Raw genomic sequence first — 23,910 nt, 5'->3', positions numbered from 1 at the left:
ACAAAATGTAGTTTATCCATACAATGGAATGTTACTCAGCCAAAAATAGGAATGAAGTACTGATACAAGCTGCAACATGGATAAATCTTGAAGATATTATGCTAGGTGAAAGAAGCCAGACACAAAGGGCCATGTATTGCATGGTGCCATTTATATGAAATTTCCAGAACAGGCAAATACAGAAGACAGGAAGTAGACTAGCAGCTGCTAGGGGCTGGAGAGTGTGATGGAAACGGGTGCTAATGGGTGCGTGGCTTCTTTCTGGAGTGATAAAAATGTTCTAAAACCAGACAATGGTTATGATTGCATAGTTCTGAGAATATATTAATATGAAAAACCATGGAATTATATACTTAAAAAGTGAATTTCATGACATGTGAATTATATCTCAATAAAACTGTTATTAAAAAATCAAACATAGATCTAGAGGGGAAAAGTCTGGCATTCCCTTCTCAAAAAAATTTTTTCCATCAGCCATCAAGCATCTCGGAAGAGAAAGAAGCATATAATCTTCATTAGAAGTTTCTATATAAAATATTTCAAGTTCTAAAAGACCAACTTCTAAAGGGAGAAGCTTCAGTAATCTGAGAAGTTCAGTGATTTCCTGGTGATATCAACTAAATGAGCCTGACTTATCAGGATTCCTACCAACAGTGTTGACAGCATCATGGGGCCCTCATTCAGAAGAAACAGCCTCCCTCTTCGCTCACAGCTCACTTAAACAGTCAGGTGATGACTCACAGAGTTTCTGCCCTTTCATTTTTCAGCGTTGCTCAGTGTGTGTAGGAAGCATTAGCTTACTAGCAGGTGAGCCACCTTAAAACCTTTCTGGAAGTCAGCAGGGTATAAATCATAAATAAATATATTAACCGTGAGTATGCAAGTTACGCTTCCTGGAGGCCTCCAAGATCAATACTCACTCCCTGCCAGGACCCAGGGGCCTCCCACAGTCACTGCCCACATCCCACCTCATCCTTCTGCTTCCTCCTCCTCCCCACTTCCTTTCCTTCTCTTGCTCCTTCCCTTCATAGCTGACAGCCTAATTAGAAAAACCGATTCCTTTATTTTCTGTAGAGAGATTTGGAAATTCACCACAGCCCTCAATTCAGAATCTCTTGCATTTGCATCACGCTGGGGTTTGCTGCAGGGCTGCATCCACACTCCTCTTTTTTTGCCCTCTGTGCAGTACATTCTGAATGTTCCCTCCACGGAGCATTCCTATCACTGGGCCAGGCATGGTGATGCAGTATTTGAAGTCTTAGTCTTTATTTTCTCAGAATTTTGTAACCTATGAGTGTTTGTTGTAAAACAGAAAGAATGTAAGATCTGGAACTTCCCTGATGGTCCAATGGCTAAGACTCCAAGCTGCCAGTGCAGGGAGCCCAGGTTTGATCCCTGGTCAGGGAACTAGATCGCATATCCTGAGACTAAGAGTTCACAAGCTACAACTAAAGATTCTCAACTGAGTTTGCATGCTGCAACTAAAGATCAAAGATCCTGCATGCCACAACTAAGCCCCAGCATATCCAAATAAATACATAAATAAATAAATAAGAGCTAAGATCCTGCTCTCCCATGCTTAAAATCAAACTGCAATTTAGGGGGGAAAAAGAACGTTAAGGTCTGGTGCTGAAGAAGGATTTCTTTGTTTTGGAGTGAACAGCTTAGAGCTACTCCAGATGGGTTAACATATTTTTTTAACTCATCTCTATCTGAAGGGATTAAGAAGAGATACTTGATATAACTCAGACAGGTTCTAAGAGTCCAGCATTATGCAGCCAGGTATGTGTGAGCTCCCATCCACAGTGTGTGGTGATTGGGAGTCAGCGGTGGGGGTGGATGTACTACCTTGAAAAGTTTTAGGCATTTATTTCAAACTTCTAGTACTTCCAAGATATTTTGTGTTCAAATCAAAAAGTTTTCCAAGTATCTCTTCATTTAGCTTGAATATCATCTTTCCAATTTTAGTATATGTGCTGCCGGAGAGAGCACCTGAATAGCATCTCTAACACCCTTTCAGAAAACCAAAAGAAAGCCAACATAAAAATACTCCAGCCTTTGGTCCAGGGTTTTCCTCCATCCCACCCCACAGGTTCCATTCCTGGCTGAAATACCAGGCCTTGCAATGCTCCCCAGCAAAGTCATTCTGGTCAGTGGGTAGGAGTGAGAGGATCCTGCCTGCCCAGGATATCACCCCTGAGTCCGCACCTTCTCTCATCCATTCAAAGGTAATCACATATGATCAGTTTTGACTTCTAGAAGCTAAGGCAAAGCTGAATGATGAAACAGAAACCAAGAGCCTAAAATGATGTCATCCTTTCTAGCCCTAAATAAGCTAATCTATATACTAACAATGAAACAATTGCCAGCCAAAAATGCACACCAGAATTTATGTAATCCCAGTGTTTTTCTCTAATAGAAATATTCAGAGAAAACCCCCAGGTTTTGCCTTCCAAAACAACATACATGCTGACATCAACAGATATGCCCCCATACACCGTGAGTTGTTGCAAAGTGACTAGTATTAGTTAAGCTTCTCTCACTTCCTTTGGGGAAATGGTCTGTCTTGATGATCTCAGCATCCCCAGTTACAGACTACATGGAGGTACATGTCCCTAGACTGAAGACCAGGATCCCCTGGGGCTGAGAGAACCCGACTTGGGGAAGCAACTGAGCAGGTGAGGACAGAAGCTGAGGTACAAAGGACAGCAAGCTGAAGCAGTACAGGACAGTGAGGTCTCCCCTCAGGGCCAAGAAAGTCAGGGAACTGTCTCTCCACAGAGGAAAAACCACAAGTGTGGCCCTCCTTTGGTACACTGCACTACCACTGAGGATAAGCATGCTCTGACACAGTAGGGTGCCCCTATCTAATCTACCAGTTAGAGCTCCCCCCACAAAAAAAGCATGATACAGACAGGGTGCCTAATATAATCTTCATCTGTGTTAACAACTATGTCTGTATGTGTGTGTATATTTTTTATATGGGCTTCCCTGGTGGCTCAGAAGGTAAAGAATCCACCTGCAATGCGGGAGATCTGGGTTCAATCCCTGGGTCGGGAAGATCCCCTGGAGGAGGGCATGGCAACCCACTCCAGTATTCTTGTCTGGAGAATCCCCATGGACAGAGGAGCCTGGTGGGCTACAGTCCATGGGGTCACAAAGAGGAAGACACAGCTGAAGCAACTTAGCATGCATGCCTGCACACACAGACACACAGACACAGACACACACATATATGCAATGCTCAGGAAAAAAGTCAGAACACAAAACAAATTTAATAGTGGCAAAGTACCCTACAGAAGGACTGTTTACCTTTTACCTTCTGCATTGTTGGAATTTTTCCCAAAATGAGCACGTATTACCTTTGACGTTTCAGAAAACACAATAAAGAAAAGTTAAACAAAGAACTCAGAAAGTTAGTCCTCATAGCTCTTCTTCCCTTATTCTAGTCCTGATTTTTCCATTTTTAAACAGTACAAATGAGAGAACAACCTCATTTATCAGGATCCAGGAGGGCTTTGTATTCCTAGGAGCACCGAGCAGATAAGAGCTAAAATATATCCATTTTGTTGAGTATGGTAAAGAGATATGTAAAGTCAAATTGGTTTTTGGTAGAGTAGAGCATATTTCTAATATTTAATGTTATTGCACCTGAGAGATGTATTTTTTCCAAGTGACAAACAAAAGCTACCAAGAATAAATTACAACTGCTTGGGTTTCCCTGGTGGTCCTGTGATTAAGAAACTGCCTGCTAATTCAGGGGACACAGGTTCACTCCCTGGTCTAGGAAGATCCCACATACCACAGGGCAACTATGCTCCAACTACTGAGCTTACACTTCAGAGCCTGTGCGTCACAACTGCTGAGCCCGCACGCTGCAGCTACTGAAGCCTGGGCATCCTAGAGCCTATGCCTGGCAGCAAGAGAAGCCACCAAAACGAGAACCCCCCACACTGTAACAAAAAGCGGCCCCTACTCACCGCAACTACAGAAAGCCCGTGCTCAGCAATAAAGACCCAGAACAGCCAAAAATAAATACACTTGAAGAAAATTATATCTGTTCTTGTAACAAAGTTATTCTACTTGCTTAATTTTACAAAATGTCATGGAGATGCAAAGGGCACCCTATAAAATACAGGTTGTTATCAAGAGAAAAAAGGGTGGTCCTTCTTAGTTTCAAGCTGGTAAATAAATACAATAGTGGAGGAAACTCAAATCCTGCATGTGTTTTGGTTTTCTTCATAAAGAGAAAGGCTTAGGGCCATAGATGAATTTCTAAATTTAAACTTCCTTCCCCAGAGAGACCCTTATAGTTGCTGATTCAGTTTCATCTCCTGAAAACAGGGTCTTGAATAGGATTCTTCATGGACAGTCAGGATATCTGCTGTATTCCTAGTTGTGGTTTTTATTTCCTAGTTTGTCCTCAGACACTGTCTCTCTCTGTGTATCACTTTCCCTGAACAGAAACCTTACGTTTGGAGAGTCAGTACAACAGTATTCATTAAATGCTGTCTGCTCTTCAAGGCCAAGATAATGTTGTCAAGTTTAGTAGGAAAAAAAGTAGAATGGAAAACATGCTCATTGATTACAGCTATGCAACAAAGCATTTCCATGTGACAACAAAAAATTAGGGATCTTGAGACATATCAACAAACCAAGTTGCTGCACTGTTAACACACAATACTACAATAAAACTCTGCTAACTGGCTACCACTGTGCCAACCTGCTGCAGCCAGCAGGTTACTGGAATGTCTGCATCTCCTGCCACCATTTCAACTGTGGACTCACCAAGAATCCCACTGTATTTGTACCATACTTGCAGATGGCAGCTGTCATTGCTATTGAAATCACATCATCCAAGTATATTAGATAGAATCACAGACTAGATGGACATGAATCTGAGCAAACTCTGGGAGATAGCAGAGGACAGAGGAGCCTGGCACACTGTAGTCCATGAGGTCACAAAGAATAGGACATGACTCAGCAACTAAAAAACAACAGCAACAAGTAGACATTGAACAAAATAAAATATGAGTGTGGATTCTTTTTAAAAGATTATAATTTCTCTAAGAATTACATCAAAACTTTGGAAAGACTTTACAAAGGTAAGTTGCCTTTTTAAAATCACGTTAAATTAAATATGTGGATAAGTCAACTCTAAAGGATATTTTAAAAAATGAAACTGATTCTGTACTCAGACTGCTTTGAACACGTGTTTGAGAACTCATCGCACTCTAAAGAAATTGAAAGAAGGAATGTAGATGATAAACTACGAGTCGAATTTATGCAAGAATGGTGAAAGGGGATATTAAGCGCTGTATGTATAAAACAGAGAAAAGGCCTTGATTCAACAACACAAAAGCATATTTATATAATTTTAACTTAAGGGTCAAAAGTATTCAGTATATGAAATATTTCATCAGAAAAGAGGCCTTTTACTACACATTAAAAAACACTTTACCACCCTCTAAAATTACCTAAAATCTCTCTGCTTTACTCAGACAATTGTCAGATAAGAACACTCAATTGTTTAGCTTGACTAAGCAGCCAGATTCTCTTCCCAGCTCTGCCTGCCGGTAGGACACCCCCAACTTGTCTAGATGACTCTCCATGACTTCAAGCTCCATAAGTCAGCAATGAAACCTCTTACCTTCCAACTCTGCTTCTCCTTCTGTGATCCCCATGTCTTTTACTGGCATGTCCTCCCATCTCACCCTAAGTCTTTACCTTAACATTTTAGAGGTAAAAGGCTGGCTTGAAATCTGCCCTCCCTCTCTGCCCCTTCATCAAATGTTTCTTCCACAATGTCTCTGCCAGCGTTTCTTTACTTCATTCCCTCTACCAAGACCCTCATATAGACACTTCTCACCTTGATTAGCTCTGCAATAACCTTTGAAAGGGCTTCCCCACCTGCAGTCACTCCCTTCTCTAGCACAAATGAATCTTCATGCCTCCTTAAACATCTAAACTCCTTAGCCTGATATTTAAGGCCTGCTGTATATAATCTGGCTCAAATTTTACTACCCACTGATTTTTTTTTTTCCAAAGCAGTCTCTACTCTGCTGCTGCTGCTGCTAAGTCGCTTCAGTCATGTCTGACTCTGTGCGACCCCATAGACGGCAGCCCACCAGGCTCCCCCGTCCCTGGGATTCTCCAGGCAAGAACAGTGGAGTGGGTTGCCATTTCCTTCTCCAATGCATGAAAGTGAAAGTGAAGTCACTTGGTTGTGTCCGACTCTGAGCGACCCCATAGGCTGCAGCCTACCAGGCTCTTCCATCCATGGAATTTTCCAGGTCTCTAGCCAAACTGAAATCAGCGCTCTCCCTTGTACATAACCTATATTTCCTCATCTATGTCCCCTCCATCTGGAATATCCTTTTAAAAAAATAATCCCCATGGTTAGATTTCTATCCAACCTTAGGGGACCATCTTAAATGCCATCTCCCCTGGGAGCCTTCTCTGACTACCCAAATAGAAGTTGTCTGCTTCTAAGAGTCCAGTACCCTGAAGTATCTATTTTCTATAGGTATATATCTTATATTATGATGATTCATCTCCTAATTTCAATTGAAAGCTACCGTTGTAGAGTTTCACAAAGCGTGTTTCATCAAATAGTTCCATAAGAAGCTGATCATTAAGTTTGAAAATGCTGCAGTGGAGGTGGAGAAAAACGGAGGCACACAAGAAACACCCTAAAGGTGGAACTGACTGGACTTGATAACTGAAGGCTGGGTGGAGTATGACAGAGTGTGTGGTTCTGACTTGAAAAGTGGGAGATGCTACTTCCTGAGAAGGCAAGGGGAGAGAATGGAGGTTTGGAGCATCCAACTCTATGCTTGGTTTGCAGCAGTTGAATGTGAATATCTTAGTGGAGATGGGGAGTAAGAAGATAAAAGGCCAAACCGTGGCTCTTTCTCAGTTCTCATCTTCCTTGAATCTTCTATGGGTTTGATACTCCTTTATCCAATCTCTCTCTCCTTGAAACTCCCTCCCCTCTCTCCCTAGAGGACCCTGTCATCTCTCTATCCTGCTCATCAAGGCCTGTTCTTCCTCCCCCTCCACAGAGGACTTCAACGTGGCATGCATCTCTCTGTTCTACACTTCCCTTTTGGTAGCCTCGTCTGTTCCCTGGGCTTTGATGCCAACAACAGACCCTCTCCTCAGACCTAACCCATTTTCTTCTGGAGATTTCCACCTGGATGCTTTGAGGTCATCTTGAAGGCAGCACATGCTTAAAGGAATTCACCCCTGATGGCCAGACCTTTCCTTCCTAATCCTGTCCTCATTGAGTGGGTCTCACATCTTTCCTTGTCTCTATTGCCACTGCCTTTCTTCCCAACCCACTTCTCACCTGGGCTCCTGTTCTCCAGCCTCCCTTCCTCTGGATCCTCTTTGAACACTGCAGCCCATGTAATCTTTCTAAAACACACCTCCAAGTTTGCGATTCCCCTATTCAAAAATTATTCAACAATTTTCTGTTGGAAAACCCAACTTCTCAGATACTATACAACTTTGTTTTAGCACCAGCCCATGCTCTGATGTCCAGCACATACCTAACACATCATCCAACCAAGTCCAACTGTACTCTCTGTCAAAATATATCCTCCACTTTCCCACCTCCATGCCTCACCCTGTCATGCTTTTTGCCTAGAATGTTCTTCCTCCATCTCTGCCTATGGAAACTCCATTTTCAAGACTCAGAAACCCTGTTTTCCACAATCGTCTCAAATGGAAGGAGTCCCCTCTCCTCCCTGAATTCCCACACGGTTTGCTTGTGTCACTTTGGTGTCATCTATTAGGCACTGCCATATATTACAGGAATTTGTGTGGACACCTTTGTTCTCCTCTCCCTTCTGTAACCGCCTCATGCAAGATTACATCTTATTCCCAGAAGGTAGTGAAAACTCCCTGGCCTGGGAGTGGGGAAACCTGAATTATAGTCCCTGCTCAGCAGCTCATGAGCTCTGTGACCTTGGATCACTTAACTCACTATGAAACAGTACTTTGTAGTCAATGTATCAGTCTGAGCCCTGTGTCCAGGGTTAAAGGAGTCATGCTGAGAAGAGAGGACATGGAGGGATAATGCCTTTCAAGGTCCCAGAGTTGGCACTATGTAAAAAAAAAAAAAAAAGGTTTGAATTATACATTTCACCATTCCCCAAAGAATGATTCACATAAATTATTCTCTTATGACATTGAGGGGAAAAATCTAATTTCTGGGGTTATACTTATAGGGCACATGCTTTCTGCTCAAGCTGCTTGCTTTCCAGCAGTTCTTTCCCTCTAACAAAAGGAAGTTTCCAACCCAAGACAGGCTCTGTTCTTAAAATCTACGTAAGTTATCTTTAAATTCTGAAGGCATTTCCCTATAGAAGTGAAGGTAGAAAACCTTGGTAGGATACCAAGTCAGTCTACAAATGCCACTGAGCCCAGAAAGCACCTGAGAAACGATCAACTCCTTTGCCAGTGTGGACATATCTGATGTACAACTGAGTCATAACAACACAGGGTCCTTACTCTCATTCCCACCATCTGAGATCCTGATATGGAAGCCACAGCAGTACTGTTTGGGTGGAGGTGAAAGTAAACTATAATTTTAGAGAATCTGTGGATTTAAGAGAGACTAAAAGAGGGACTTTCATGGTGGTCCAGTGGTTAAGACTATGTGCTCCCAATGAAGGGGGGCCTGGATTCTATCCCTGATAAGGGAACTAGATTCCTACATGTTGCAATGAAGATCAAAGACCATGCATACTGCAATTAAGGCCCAGCACAGCCACATAAATAAATAGAAAATTTTTTTACAAAGAGAGAGAGGATAAAGGAGAAGGCCTGAGAAAGTTAGAAGTTCCTTGGGTTAGATTTTTAGGAGTCAAATGCTGAATCAGATGTTGATTCTTTTCTTATTCACAATTACCTCCAAATGCACAGCCCAGGTTTATGCGTTTCATCCCTGTGACTCAGGATTTCTCAGCCTCAGTATTATTGACACATTGGGCCTGAATATTCTGTACTGTGGGGGCTGTCCTGAGCATTGTAGGGTGTTTAGCCACATCCCTGGCCTCTAGTCTCTGAAGGCCAGTACTTCCCCTCCCCTTCCCCTGTTATGACAACCAAACATGTCTCCAGGCATTGCCAAATGTCCCCTTAGTAGCAAAATCATCCCTGACTGAGAACCACTGCACCAGCTGGACTCAGCAGAGGTTCCCAAATTTTCTGTGCATCAGAATATCATAGTGGGTGTGTGTGTGTTGGTGTTCTGTGCCTCGGTCGTGTCCGACTCTTTTTGACCTCACGAACCATAGCCCACCAGACTTCTCTGTCCATCAGATTTCCCAGGCAGGAATACAAGAGTGGGTTGCCATTTCCTTCTCCAATCATAGAGGGGTGGGGGGGTTGTTTAAAATGCAGATTTCTAGGGCCCAGCCTTAGAGATTCTGAAGCAGCAAATTCAGGATGGCCAGAGGGGCAGGAGATGGGGGGAGCAGGGGTTGGGGGTAAGGTCAAAGTTTTCACTTTTAACTAGTATTTTTAACTGATATAGTTGATGCTTGGCAAACTTTGAGAAATACTACAATGAAGATTCGATGAAGTAATAAATATTTTTCCAAAGGCAAATGCTTTTCCCTCTGCTGTACTGAGGGAAGAGGAATGCTGACTAGTAAAGAAATAGTAGGCAACTTCAGAGAAGAGGCCAAGCCTGCCCTGGTGAGCACCATAGGGAAAGGCTTAGGGAAGAAAGTTCTACAGGGTGGCACTGCTGGACGGGAAAGGATGCCAAAGGGAATGGCAAAAACGCCAAAATCGAAGCTAGTCTCTCTTTCTTTTTTTTTGCCCAAAGACACTCCTAGAACTTTGAAAGTTCATTCTTCTCCCCCGACCTGAGACTTACCATGTGACAAGCTCTGTGCTAATCTTTATACATAAATTTTTTTTCACTTAATCCTCTCCTCAGCCATATGAGAGAGCTTTATCAACCTTTGACATTATTTCTCTGGGAAAATTCATCACCACAAAGAACTGATAACACAAACCAACTTTGCCTGACACATTTTCACAAAATAGGAATGGCCTGCACTAGTTCTGGAGCCCCACTATTCCTGAAAACTCTGCAACTCTGTGAGGATGGGAAGAGACCCTCTGAGTGGAGAAGGCCGCATCCTGGTTTCCTAGGTCTCACCCATTCCCAATACTCCATCCCACTGCATAAAAGAAAGAAGCCCCACTATGGTCCCCAGGAAGAGGACATTCTCAGCTTCTCTCCCAGGTATTCCAAAGTGGAAAAAAAAGACAATGTCACAGGTAGTTATGCAACCTCAGCCACCTTGCGGGGGACCTGGACAGACAGGTGATGGAAGTGAGTGCAACTGAGTGGGACTGTGGCTCAGTGCCCACCTCTGGTCATCTGTTAACATGTGGGATGGCTAGCCTAGTGCTGTCAGCTCTTCTAGGAAGCCAGAAAAATCCAGAGTTTTATATGAACGTTCTTGGTTTTTAAAATCTTGGTACTGATCAAAAGAAAATTTTTTTTCTAATTTGACCAGACAAAATATGTAACTAAACTGTTGATTTATGACCGCTGTGTTCCAGATTCTTTTCTGGGTAGGCACTGCCTGTACTCTGCATTCTTTTCCCTCCCTTCCTCCCTCTCTCAATCCCATGAACCTCCCACATGTCACATGATTGCCAGTCCCTCCCAAGAACTGCCTTCAGCCTCGTTTTCCTTCAGAATCCTTGGCTGCCAGTGTCTGCCCTGCCAAATGGGAACAGCTCCTTCAACTTCACTCCATCTTTCCCCAGTCTTAAATGTCTGCTCTCTTCTTCCTGCCCTTGACCTTGGTCCTTCCTCAATCGTCACCTCTTTGGTTCTGGCTGCTTCTGGAATTCCCATGAACTTGCTTCAACCATCAGTCATCCCTTTTCTTCAGGGGCATAAATGGGAAGGCAATGGGTGGTTGAAACTGGTGGGCCTCTAAGCATCACAGATCCCAATTTGCATCTTGGCCAGGCTCTAGGGAAACACAAGGTCTCTGGAGGGGCAGCTAGAGAGGCTGGATTCTCAGAAGGGGCTCCCAGAGAGGATAAACATCCTAATGGGCAAAAGAAGGTCAAATGCTGGGGTGCTCTTGCCTTTAGGGAACCATCCACAAACAATGAACTGAAGGTCAGAGGCCTCTCTCCTATTTAGGGGCACCAATTAATCCCCTCGATTCATTATGTGATCCTGAGACTGTGGGACAAACAATGACCAAAATGGAAAATATTGTCAAACAAATAAGAGAGGGCTTAGTGCTGGATTTCATGATTTTAAATATTTACAGTTTAAATATATATATATATACACACACACACACATATTTTGGAGAAGGCAATGGCACCCCACTCCAGTACTCTTGCCTGGAAAATCCCATGGACAGAGGAGCCTGGTAGGCTGCAGTCCATGGGGTCAATAAGAGTCGGACACGACTGAGCGACTTCACTTTCACTTTTCACTTTCATGCATTGGAGAAGGAAATGGCAACCCACTCCCGTGTTCTTGCCTGGAGAATCCCAGGGACGGGGGAGTTGTGGGCTGCCGTCTATGGGGTCGCACAGAGTCGGACACAACTGAGCGACTTAGCAACAGCAACAACACATATTTTAATGACATCTCTTATACATCTGCAGCCATGAAATTAAAAGACGCTTGCTCCTTGGAAGGGAAGTTATGACCAACCTAGACAGCATATTAAAAAGCAGAGACCTTACTTTGCCAACAAGGGTCCATCTAGTCAAAGCTATGGTTTTTCCAGTAGTCATGTATGGATGTGAGAGTTGGACTATAAAGAAAGCTGAGCTCCAAGGAATTGATGCTTTTGAACTGTGGTGTTGGAGAAGACTCTTGAGAGTCCCCTGGACTGCAAGAAGATCCAACTAGTCTATCCTAAAGGAGATCAGTCCTGAGTATTCATTGGAAGGGCTGTTGCTGAAGCTGAAACTCCAATACTTTGGCAACTTGATGCAAAGAACTGACTCATTGGAAAAGACCCTGATGCTGGGAAAAATGGAAGGCGGGAGGAGACGGGGACGACAGAGGATGAGATGGTTGGATGGCATCACTAACTCGATGGACATGAGTTTGAGTAAGCTCCGGGAGTTGGTGATGGACAGGGAAGCCTGGCGTGCTGCAGTCCATGGGGTCACAAAGAGTCGGACACGACTGAGTGACTGAACTGAACTTGTACATCTGAGTTTATGGTTGCAAATTTATACTTCCTTATCATCATTGCTATGCTATCAATACATTCTCATATGATGCCCCCCAACAAATGTTTTCTAAAGTCCAGCTCTTTGAGGCTTCTTGACTTTCCCAAATATCCTTTCAGAAAACTCTGTTTCAGATGCAACCTTTTCAGTAGTGCCTACTTGCGTACAACATTGAGGCCTACATCTTTTGGTCACCATGATTTTGATACTCCATTGCAAATCTGACCAGACCACCCTGAGATCCAAAGCTTATAACTTTTAGGAGAGGGGAAGAGACCCCAGCTACCTCATAACCCTGCTCTGAGGAAGACACTGTGACATGGCCTTGCCCCCTGAGCCCTGTGTATCTTCTAGATCACTCTCCTTATGGTGGGACTGTCATAGTGGGAAACAGGGATGCTTCCATCCAACCCATGTGATGACACAGTGTGGTACTAGCTTTAAAGTAGCATGAAAATGGAAGTGAGAGGAAAAGCCACTTATGCGAAATGACCCCAAGGGGTTTTAGATGAATGAAATAAGGTCAGTCCATGCGTGTTGTACAAGTCCTGGCCCAACATGGACACGTTGCCACCCACCAGCACTTCCATAAACAAAAGGGTAAAACTGGCAAAGCCAATGCATTTTGGGCTCCTTTCCACTCTTCCTTGATCTCCTTTTCCTTCTCATGCTTTTTTAAAGGCTGTTTTCCTATCAGAAAAACATTTTTATTCTGGTCTTTAAAAAAGACATGTATTCAATATTTCAATCATGTAGATATGTTTGGCATAGTGCATTTAGTTTGGGGAGTGAGGGAAGGTAGGCAAGATAGGGGCAGAAAAAAGAATGTTGGACATATACACTACTATATATAAAATAGATAACCAACAAGGACCTACTGTATACACAGAGACTACACTCATTATTTTATAATAAACTATAAGAGAAAATAATTTGAAAAATAATATATATATAGATAGATCACTGTGTTGTACACCTCAAGTTAACATTGTAAATCAACTGTACTTCAATTTTTTATTAAAAAAAAAGTGTTGTAGACAGAACTGTGCTTCCCTAGTGGCTCAGATGGTAAAGAATCCACCTGCAATGCAGGAGACCTGGGTTCGATCCCTGGGTTGGGAAGATCCCCTGGAGGAGGGCATGGCAACCCACTCCAGTAACCTTGCCAGGAAAATCCCCATGGACAGAGGAGTCTGGTGGGCTGCAGTCCATGGGGTCGCAAAGAGTTGAACATAACTGAATGACTAAGCAGAGCACAGACAGAACTGGCAGTTCTTGTCTGGGTTCTACCACTAAGTTGCTATGTGACTTGGGGCAAGTCATTTCACATCTCTGAGCCTCTTTCCTCAACTGCAAAATGAAGGTTTTGGACATGGTGATCTCTGAAACACTATCTTCCAACTATCGCTCTAGTGGTCAGGAGTGAGCAAGGACTGGTCAGATCAAGGGATATGTACAGTTTTAAAAAGAACAGGAACAGTGGGTCAACTATGCCAGGATTTTCCTAAGTTCTTGCAGAATACACTTCTACATCTACTTCAAGAAAGAAACAGTAAGAAAATATAATACCCTCATTGCCAAAGAGTCAGTTTTAGCTGGAATTATTTCCTCGCACCTGTATGATGTCTCTTTTATCCACCAATAATTCCGAAAAAAAAAAAAAAAAAAAGGGAAAACAGCAGAGGCAGAAAGCCCTGCCATTAGCTGTGCACACACCACTAATCCACACAACCAAAGTCCCATAATTTTGCATAAACCGTGGGACAGTCTCTTCAAGGGTTCGCCAGGGTCAGAAATCTTCCACTTTCAAGGTTAGAGTTATTAGACTGCTGTTGTGTGTGGCAAGGCCTTTTTCTTTTATCACATTTGCCCAGAGAAAACAGAGAAGGGTTAATTCCTGGTACTCCTATAGACCTTGGATTGGATGCCAAGCCCCAGCATGGCCCTGCTGGCTAGACCAAGTAAGCAAAGCCATGGTCCCAGAGTACTGACCACCATCATTCACACTGGCCTGCCTCCTGGACTTTTATCACATTTGCCCAGAGAAAACAGAGAAGGGTTAATTCCTGGTACTCCTATAGACCTTGGATTGGATGCCAAGCCCCAGCATGGCCCTGCTGGCTAGACCAAGTAAGCAAAGCCATGGTCCCAGAGTACTGACCACCATCATTCACACTGGCCTGCCTCCTGGACCTGCCCACCATCTACTCCTCCCTAGAATCCCATACTTGGATACTGTTCCACCTGACTCCTCTCTCACCATCTCTCTAAAATGTTGACCACCTGTATCCATGCTAGTGCAAGGTTTCTGCTTTACTGGTGAAGCCAGCTCAGGGTTAGCAAGAAGGTGCTAAGGGCATTCTGTCTCCTCGCTATTGAGACAAAGTTGTGAAAAGTTACTTCCTTCAGAAAAGAGATCCTAATAGGAGATTTCAGACAATGGGAAAGGGGACATGGGGTCTTAGGATCATAGATAGCATTCTGTACACTTTTGTTTCAAATATAAGAAAATAAAGAAGTGAAATGACTCATCCCAGATCACACAGCTGGCTAGTGTCAGAGCCATTACTTTAACCTAGACCTCATGATTCCTAGACCAGTGCTCTCCTACAGAAAAGACAGTTGGGGCAGACGGAACATCACAGTACCGTGGACCACATCCAGTGTAGACAATAGGCAATACTAGTCTACAGCCTCAGTATTAAGATACAACATTAGAAAAGGTTAGATGGATGGTGAGAACATACCATGAGATTTACAAAGGAAGTAAAAAGATCGTATTTGCACCCAAAACTGATGAGCCCAATAGGCAAGAAAGTTTCTGTGGGCAAACACACTGCAATAAATGTTTGGGGGAACTGTTATGGGTTGAATTGCATAGCTCAAAAAGGTAAGTTGAAGTCTTAACCCCTAAAACCTATGAATGTGGCCTAACTTGAAAGTTGAGTCTTCACAGATACAATGAAGTTAAGATGAAGTCATAATGGATTAGTGAGAGCCTTAATCCAATGACTGGTGTCCTTGGACACACAGGAGAGAAAGACATGTGAAGATGGAGGGAGAGACAAGAGCGATGCCTCTACAAGCCAAGTAATGCCAAGGACTGCTAGCAGCCACCAGAAACCAGAAGAGGCATGGAAGGATTCTCTCCTAGAGCCTTTGAGGGATCGTGGCCCTGCAGATAGCTTGATTTCAGACTTCTAGCCTCCAGAACCGAGAGAGAATGAATGTCTGTGGTTGTAAGCCATTTGGTTTGTGACACTTGTTACAACAGCACTAGGATACTAATACAGTCTGTGGAAATGGCTACGCTGGGTGCAGCTGAAGTGAGGAGACTGAAATCATGCAAATGAACGCAAGCAGGCAAGTTCCATGGGTTGGTCCTCTAGAAAGTTCTCCTGCCCAGTATGGTCCTTCCTCTGTGCTACTCCATTTACGAACCTGCAGGACTGCCTGACTTGCTTGGAGGTAAGGGGAGAGGGTGGGAAGAAGAGCACTGCAGTGAGATAAGCCTGGATTTGGATCTTCAGTCTGCTATTTACTTACATTGCAAAGTGGAGGGTAGACAATACACTCTTTGAGTCTCGATGTCCTCACCGGGAGAAAACAGCCTTTCTCCATGTTTTATTGTAAGAACTACTGTGCTAACCTGTGGCAGTTCCGTCTGGGTTAGTTTCTTTGCCTCTGATTTATTTAGTCTCTGAACTAAGTTGTAGGCAATCTGAGAACTGGGTATGGGAAAGGAAAGTAATATTTAAATACCTCCCACATGGAGAAATGAGCTTTAGTGCCTGTAAATGCTGGTGTTGGGACGGCTGTACATTATATATGAAAGTTGCTGAGAGAGTAAATCCTAAGTCTTCTCATCACAAAGAAATAGTTTTTCTTTTTCTTTTCTTTTGTATCCATTAACATATGAGATGATGAATGTTCAGTAAACTTACTGTGGTAATCATTTCATGATGTATAAAAGTCAAATCCAGTATGCTGTACACCTTAACCTTATACAGTACTGTATGTCAATTATATCTCAATAAGACTGGAAGGAGAAAAATGCTGGTGATGGGGACCTTCAAGGTCATTGAGATCAATTCTCTCATTCTACGCATGAGAGCACGGTCATGTTATATATCTTCCATGCTCACCATACACAGACCATTTTGGGTACCTGGGAGACCTCCACATGAATGTTTGTTGCTAGACAAAGTGAATCGGAAATATCTCATGAGAAACTGAAATGTAATATTATGGTGGGAACAAACGTCAGCATGTGGCCACATTTAACAGACCTCACCCACCTCACTACTTTGCTCAGACCCAGTCTGGCTGTCCATTTCTAATTTGGTATCTCTCAAAGAATGGTTTTGGAGAAGGCACCCCACTCCAGTACTCCTGCCTGGAAAATCCCGTGGATGGAGGAGCCTGGTAGGCTGCAGTCCATGGGGTTGCTAGGAGTCGGACACGACTGAGCGACTTCACTTTCACTTTTCACTTTCATGCACTGGAGAAGGAAATGGCAACCCACTCCCGTGTTCTTGCCTGGAGAATCCCAGGGACGGGGGAGCCTGGTGGGCTGCCGTCTATGGGGTCGCACAGAGTCGGACACGACTGAAGCGACTTAGCAGCAGCAGCAAAGAATGGTTTGCTAGACCACTTTTCTTGAGAAACCTTCAGGCAGTTTAAGGTCTGAGCTTGAATGAAAGTTACTCAAAAATAGTTTCTTGGGATTCATAAAGTATTCTCAGCTGTATAACTGATTTTATATCATAAGACCAAAAAAAAGAGTTATTTTTAAAAGAATATCTAACCTAAAGTCAACTCTAACTTAGAGTAGATGGCAAATTAAGTACTTATTGTGAAGATAAAAGACACAAGACAACAAAATTAAAAGGAGCTCCAACTATGCCATTTTTATACAAAAAAGAGTACAATATCCTCCATCTCCATCCAACTAACTGCCTTTCTTACTTCCCCTGCTTTAATGTTTCCTGGCACTTACTACACATGACATATTATATTTACTTATACATACATCACTGACTCGATGGACGTGAGTCTGAGTGAACTCCAGGAGTTGGTGATGGACAGGGAGGCCTGGCATGCTGCGATTCATGGGGTCGCAAAGAGTCGGACATGACTGAGTGACTGAACTGAACTGATACATACATATTTACTGGTTTATTCATCATGACTCAGCTTCCCTCACTGGAATGTAAGTTCCATGAGGGTTCAGATCTGGTCTCTTAATTCACTGATGTGTCCCTAAGGCCTGGAATAGTTCCTGTCACACATTTGGTCTACAGTACATATTTTCTCAATAGATAAGAGAATGAATAAAACAGATTTGGGCAAGGACAGGAGCACTCACATGATGTGGATAAGAAAGTAGAATATGTGGCTGTCTTTTGACTAAAAGAGCTGCCCCTATGTCCACTAGCCACCAAGAATCTCTCTTATTATTGCACAGCTCTTAGAATGGCTATTATCAAAAAGGAAACAAACAGTGTTGGTGAGGATGTAGAGGAAAGCGAATTCTCATACAATGTTGGTGAGAATGTAAATTGGTACAGTCACAATGGAAAACAGTAAGGAGGTTCCTCAAAAATTTAAAAACAGAACTACTAAAACAGAACTACTATACGATCCAACGGAGAAGGCAATGGCACCCCACTCCAGTACTCCTGCCTGGAAAATCCTGTGGATGGAGGAGCCTGGTAGGCTGCAGTTCATGGGGTCGCTGAGGGTCGGGCACGACTTGAGCGACTTCACTTTGACTTTTCACTTTCATGCATTGGAGAAGAAATGGCAACCCACTCCAGTGCTCTTGCCTGGAGAATCCCAGGGACAGGGGAGCCTGGTGGGCTGCCATCTATGGGGTCATACAGAGTCAGACACGACTGCAGTGACTTAGCAGCAGCAGCATACGATCCAATAATGCCACTTCTGGGTATTTATCCAAAGAATTCAAAACACTAACTCAAAAAGATATATGCACTGCTATGCTCATCACAGCACTATTTACATTAGCCAAGGTATAGAAACAAACTAAGTGCCCATCAATGGATGAGCAGATAAAGAAGATGTGAAAAAAAAAAAAAATATATATATATATATATACATGGCTTCCCAGGTAGTGCTAGTGGTAAAGAACCCTCCTGCCAACGCAGGAGACAGATGGAAGTTCATTCCCTGGGTCAGGAAGATCCCCTGGAGGAGGGCACAGTAACCCACTCTAGTATTCTTGCCCAGAGAATCCCCACGGACAGGGGAGCCTGGTGGGCTACAGTCCATAGGGTCACAAAGAGTCAGATATGACTGAAGCAACTTAGCGTGCATGTATATATATGTATACACAATGGAATATTAGCCATGAAAAAGAATTGCAACAATACGGATGGACCTTAAGAGTATTATGCTAAGTGAAATAAGTCAGACAGAGAAGGCAAATACCATGTAATTTCATTCATATGTGGAATATAAAAACCAAAATAAATAAAGCAAAACAACATGTAGATACAGAGGATATAGTAGAGGTTATCAGAGGGGAAGCGGCAGAGGTGAAACAGCTTTGTAAAGGGGTCAACTCCATGGTGAAAGATGGAAACTAAACTTTTGGTGGTGAGCACATTGTGGTGTATACAGAAGTAGAAATGTAATGTTGTACACATGAAACTTATAAACAAGTGTTATCATCATAAAATAAATTCTTCAAAAAAGAGCATCTCTCTCACTCCTCTACTCTGATTCCATATCATCAAGAAGCCTCTGATTTAACTCTTTCTATGCACATTTTTCTACAGATGAGATCACAATTTTGGTTTCCTTGGCACAATAATTTTCACTATAAATTAACAGGTTGGCATTTCATCTTTTAAAATGAGTGCACATCACATCTAAAAGAATTCTGAGCAGAATCTGAAACAGGATGAAAACCTGTGGTGAAAGGAGCAAAGACTGGCGCACACAGGGCAACTGGATTCTGCCGCTAACTCTTCTTTTGGCTCACCTGTGTGGCCGTAAAAAAGAAATCACCTCTCCAGTCCTCAGTTTCTTCATAGAGGCATTGAGCTTGATAAATTTTGAGTTCCTTCCATCTTTCAAAACTAGGGTTTTATAAAAATTAATAAATTAGGGTTTTCCATGTATTTCTGACTTCCTAAAAGAGGTGTTCACTGGTGTTTCATGTCACTGTCTGTTGGCAACATAGTGTGACTCACATAGATCATGAGGTCAGCACTTTTCCTAGGACCTGTCATTATCACCAGGAAAAAGACAGATGGCATCCTCATTAAAAATCTAAAATGCCAGTGGAGACACTCCCTAGGGAAATGGAGATCACACAGCAACTCTTTCACATTAGAAATTGTATATGCGTATGGGTGTGGAGAGGTGGAAGGAAGTTCAAGAGGGAAGGAAAGGCAAAGCAGAAGACAGAGGATGTCCAGGTGGTGTGGAAGGCAGGTGCCGAGCATGGGGTAGGAGAATCACATTCTCCCATTAGAGCTTGGAGGACACTTGACCAATAACAAGTACCCACAAACTTTTAGTAGATACATGAAACTATTTCCATGATGAGCTGTGTCACTGTGAGGGAGGGTAAGGGCTGAGTGTCCTATAAATTTATCTTCCTTGGAGGTTTTTGTTACCAATTCACCAAGGCCGCCCCTAGCCTGCTTTCCCTATAACCCTTTCAGCATTCATTATTTAACGTTCTTTGAGATCTTAATTGTCTGTGTGTGATACAGTTATTGGGCTATCTCTCAAATGTCTACTTTCAGATCAGACTTCTCATGAGAGTGCTAGTCTTACACAACTGCTACCTACAAATTAGAACCAGTTAAATATCATTACTTTAAACATAATGTGACCCTGTTCCCAACTCACTCTATCACTAACATTGCTAATGCCATTGGAAGGCTTACATCTGAAGTTATCTTTCATTCCTCACAACTCTATCAATAATTATCCACAGCCACTATAAATAGCAAGAAACACACTCAGCAGTCTACTCACTGCTCAATAAATGTTCACCCGTCTATTATTTGTATGATGATCTGAAATGATCTGCTCTGTCATCCACGACTGTTGAGGTTCTTTTCACAGAGACTCATATTCATCTGTTTTCTCTCATCTTCACATTAATCCATGTTACCACTCCTGGTGCCTAAACTAGAGTATCCTTCTTATGGAGCTCCCAATTGCTAATTTTTCCCTGCTTCACAAATAAATTCACAGATTGGTCTTTTTGAAACCACCTTCATCAGGTTGTAGTTGATTTTTAAACCTATGAGGGTTCCTGTTTACCAGTCAGAGTGTTAAAAACTCCCTATTCGGCATTAAGAGCTTTGGTCAGCTGCTCCCTCCCCCACAAGCTACCCGAGATTTGTCTGTAATTTGCCTTATTTTACTCATATTCGTTTGAGCATCAACTATGTGCCAGCCACGCTCCCTACCACCAGCTACCCTCCAGCATTCCCTCTTTTTTCAGTTAAGCCCAGCATGATGCTCCCCTGCAGTAACCACAGTAATATCTGCCTTTGGACTTTGCTCCAATTCTTGCCCTGCCAGGAATCTCCCGCTTTCTGCCAATAAAGATCTGATAGCTCTTCCAAGATGCACATTCCCCTGAGGGTTCCCCTATGAATGAATCCCAGACCACAACAACCTTCCCCTTTTCCTGAATTCCTTCAGCATCTCACACCAGATATATGTTGCTAAATATTGTTCTATTATTTCACCTGTATTTGTTGGTTTCCCTGATTGAAACTGTGAGCTCTAGAAGAACAGAAGCCAAATCTTTTTTTACTCAGATATGGAATAGAAAAGGGCAGATGCAAGGCCAATAAGGACCTTGATTTTGCACATGGCTCATGGACAAGGCCCCATGGCCACAGCGTAGGCAATAAAGACAAAAAAAATGTGCACCAAAGACCTAAGGCTACCTCCTAACACAAGACTAGAGATTCAGCCATGTTTGGAGAAGTGTTTGTTAAATGCTGAATTAGATTTTTAAAAACAATTCAGGTCCCTGATACACTATGTATTCCTCCAGCACAAAAATCTCTACTGAAACACAATGGCCAGTATAATTTACTGAGTCTTAATCACTAATTAGATTTGAAATTCCTGACTCTTCTTGTACAGAATGCTCAGTCCAGCAGGGACATCTCAGCTTTGTCTATGAAACTACCCTGGCAACTACCTACACTAACATGTAGCACCAGTTCATGCTCTTGAACCAAAAGTCATGTGATTTCAATACAGGCCAGATATTTGTAGGGAAACCTATAAGACCACCTCCCCTTCTCCGCCCCCTCCAGCTACACAATATCTTATGTGCTTGCATGCTAAGTCTGCTTCAGTCGTGTCTGACTCTTTGGGACCCTATGCATGGACTGTAGCCCGCCAGGCTCCTCTGTCCATAGGATTCTCTAGGCAAGAACACTAGAGTGGGTTTTCAAGCTCTACTCCAGGGGGTCTTCCTTACCCAGGGATCTGAACCCGTGTCGTTTAGGTCTCCTGAATTGGTAGGTGGGTTCTTTACCACTAGCGCCACCTGGGAAGCCCCCTGATGACTTATCCAAACCTGAAACTCGGCCGGATGATGCGCAGCCCCTTTCAGAAAGCAGAGAATATGCCCCTTGCAGGAGTGCAGAGAGGGAAATACTTACCCTCACATAGTAGTTCATGCCCAGCCCCAACAGGTGCTGCACAAAGTGTCTGTCCTGTCTGTTCCGGGGGGTTGGTTCCCCAGGGCCGGGAAGTGGGCAGGCGTCAGGAGTTAAAGAGGTCGCCCTGTGCCCCAGGGGGTCCCGCTGAGGCGGAGGTGCTGGCACAGCCCTATTGAGACTGGTTTCAGGGGAAGCCGGGCTGCTGGGAGCCGGGTCCTGGCTTTCCTGGAGCTTGAGTCGAGGTACCTCTTTGGTACCCAAACAAAAGTTTTTCAGACTCAGCAAGGTGGCTGGGTTGGCCAGCTTTACGCTGGCCATGCGAGGGATCAAGGTGCACAATGGGGTGGGGCTCTCCTGGGAGGCCAAGGCAGCATCTTCAGCGGGCAGGTGAGGTGCCAGGGTGGGGTAAGGAGGCTGCGGCGAGCCCTTGCTCCCGGTCGAGACTCCCGGGCTGCCTTCGTCCAAGGACGTGATGGACTCATTCCGAAAGCGGCTGTACTTGGCCCTGTGCAGCATCCCGGGGTGCCCGAAGAGTCCTACATATAGCACGAGTCCTGCCAGGCTGTCCTGACCGCGTTCTCGCATAGCCTTGGCAGTGCTGAAACAGGATACTGTTGCATAAATCGCCTCGCCGTCTGCTAGATAAACGGAACGGGAAACAAATGCCTCAATGCCCCGTGCAACTTGCGGCAGCCACCTCTCCAACTCCGCTCTCGCGCTCGCCCGCCTCGGCTCCGGGTCCTCGAGGGTAACAGCCCAGGGGAAAACGCCTACCCAGCTGATTTCGGTCCAGTCTGTGGCCCAGCGGCAGCACCCGGTGTTCTCGCCGGGGATTCCTTGCTGGGAAAGCTTGGACCCAGCCTCGCGGCGGCGAGGATCGCTCACCTCCTACTCTTGGGCATGGAACCGGGCGGAGAACCAGCCAGCCGGTCCCGCCGCGTCGCTGGCGGTGCGGGAGCCCTGCAGAAATATTTAGCGCCCCCCACCCCCATCCTCCCTTCTGCACACAGGAACTTTCAAACCTGCTCCCTCCGGTTCCCACAGGGCGGGGCAATGTCTGGCCTATTAACCCTTTATTTGTTCTAGTGATTGTTCATTTTTTAAAAAAGGTGGGGGGGGGGGGGGGAGAATGACTATATGAGCCAAAGGCCCTTCTGCCTGAGTTCGTTTCTCCTGATGGCTGCCCTCTCTTGGAAGATCTTGTCTTGCATCCCATCTGGGCCACAGGCCAGCAGTACTAGTGACAGGCGCTCCTCCGCATTATTTCTCTGACTTGTGGTCCTTCCGTGTTCCTCAGATCCCCTCCCAGCCTGCCCACCCTGGCTCGGAGCTTCCCTCCCTCCCCGACTCCTCTCAGAGCTTTCAGAAGCCTCTCTGCAACAGAAGGCTGAAATGTGCAGGATGATACGCAGCGTGTTGAAATTTTTATGAATGAACTTTGCTGAATGAATTTCTCTCTGTGTGTGCAAGCTAATAAATCTGTGAATGAAGCTGAGAATAGCTGTAATTGACTGATGGTCTCAGGGGTGCTTGGTTTTTATCCAATCAAAGGGCAGCTTGATGACTCATGCACCATAAATATACTAAACTAGTAGCCAGGAGAAATAAAGCTGGAGGAAGAGAAGGGAGAGATTTTATTCTGTGATAACAGTGAAGGGGTTAAACGGTAAAGCAATCTTTAGTATAAGTCATCAGTAAGCTGGGCAGCAGGTTAAAATGTCCATTTTCTTTTTTGCTGAGATGGCTGGGAAAGCCAAGCAAAAGAACTAAAAATTAGATCCATTGTTCCACAGATATTAGAACATATGGTACACAACTCCTGTGGGAAGCCCCATGATGCATTCTTCTTAGAAACATAGTTCTTTTTTTATTGATTGCTGGTTCCATCTCCCTCTGGTGCAACTTCCTGTACCTATCAAATGCATTCTGAAGACATGATGACAACTGCAAGAGACTTAGCACACACCAATCCAGGAAAGGAGCTGAGAAAGGG

The 23,910-nt window shown here is 44.0% G+C and overlaps 1 protein-coding gene across 2 annotated transcripts in view; it reads right to left on the bottom strand.

The window, feature by feature from the left end:
* Nucleotides 1–22,942, bottom strand: part of SHC4 (SHC adaptor protein 4) — a 136,906-nt gene extending 113,964 nt beyond the window's left edge. Inside the window, exon 1 of one of the 2 annotated variants that reach the window (XM_027554058.1) lies at nucleotides 21,918–22,942. In XM_027554058.1, coding sequence (XP_027409859.1) covers nucleotides 21,918–22,502 — 585 coding nt within the window. In that variant the 5' untranslated portion in view covers nucleotides 22,503–22,942. The remainder of the gene's footprint in view (nucleotides 1–21,917) is intronic. The other variant, XM_027554057.1, reaches the window with a different exon arrangement.
* Nucleotides 22,943–23,910: the final 968 nt, after the last annotated feature.

Source organism: Bos indicus x Bos taurus, chromosome 10 (genome assembly GCF_003369695.1).
Source record: "Bos indicus x Bos taurus breed Angus x Brahman F1 hybrid chromosome 10, Bos_hybrid_MaternalHap_v2.0, whole genome shotgun sequence".
NCBI classification, from domain to species: Eukaryota; Metazoa; Chordata; class Mammalia; order Artiodactyla; family Bovidae; genus Bos; species Bos indicus x Bos taurus.
The sequence above is the reverse complement of the archived record's forward strand: the minus strand, read 5'-3'. Positions and strand labels throughout refer to the sequence as shown.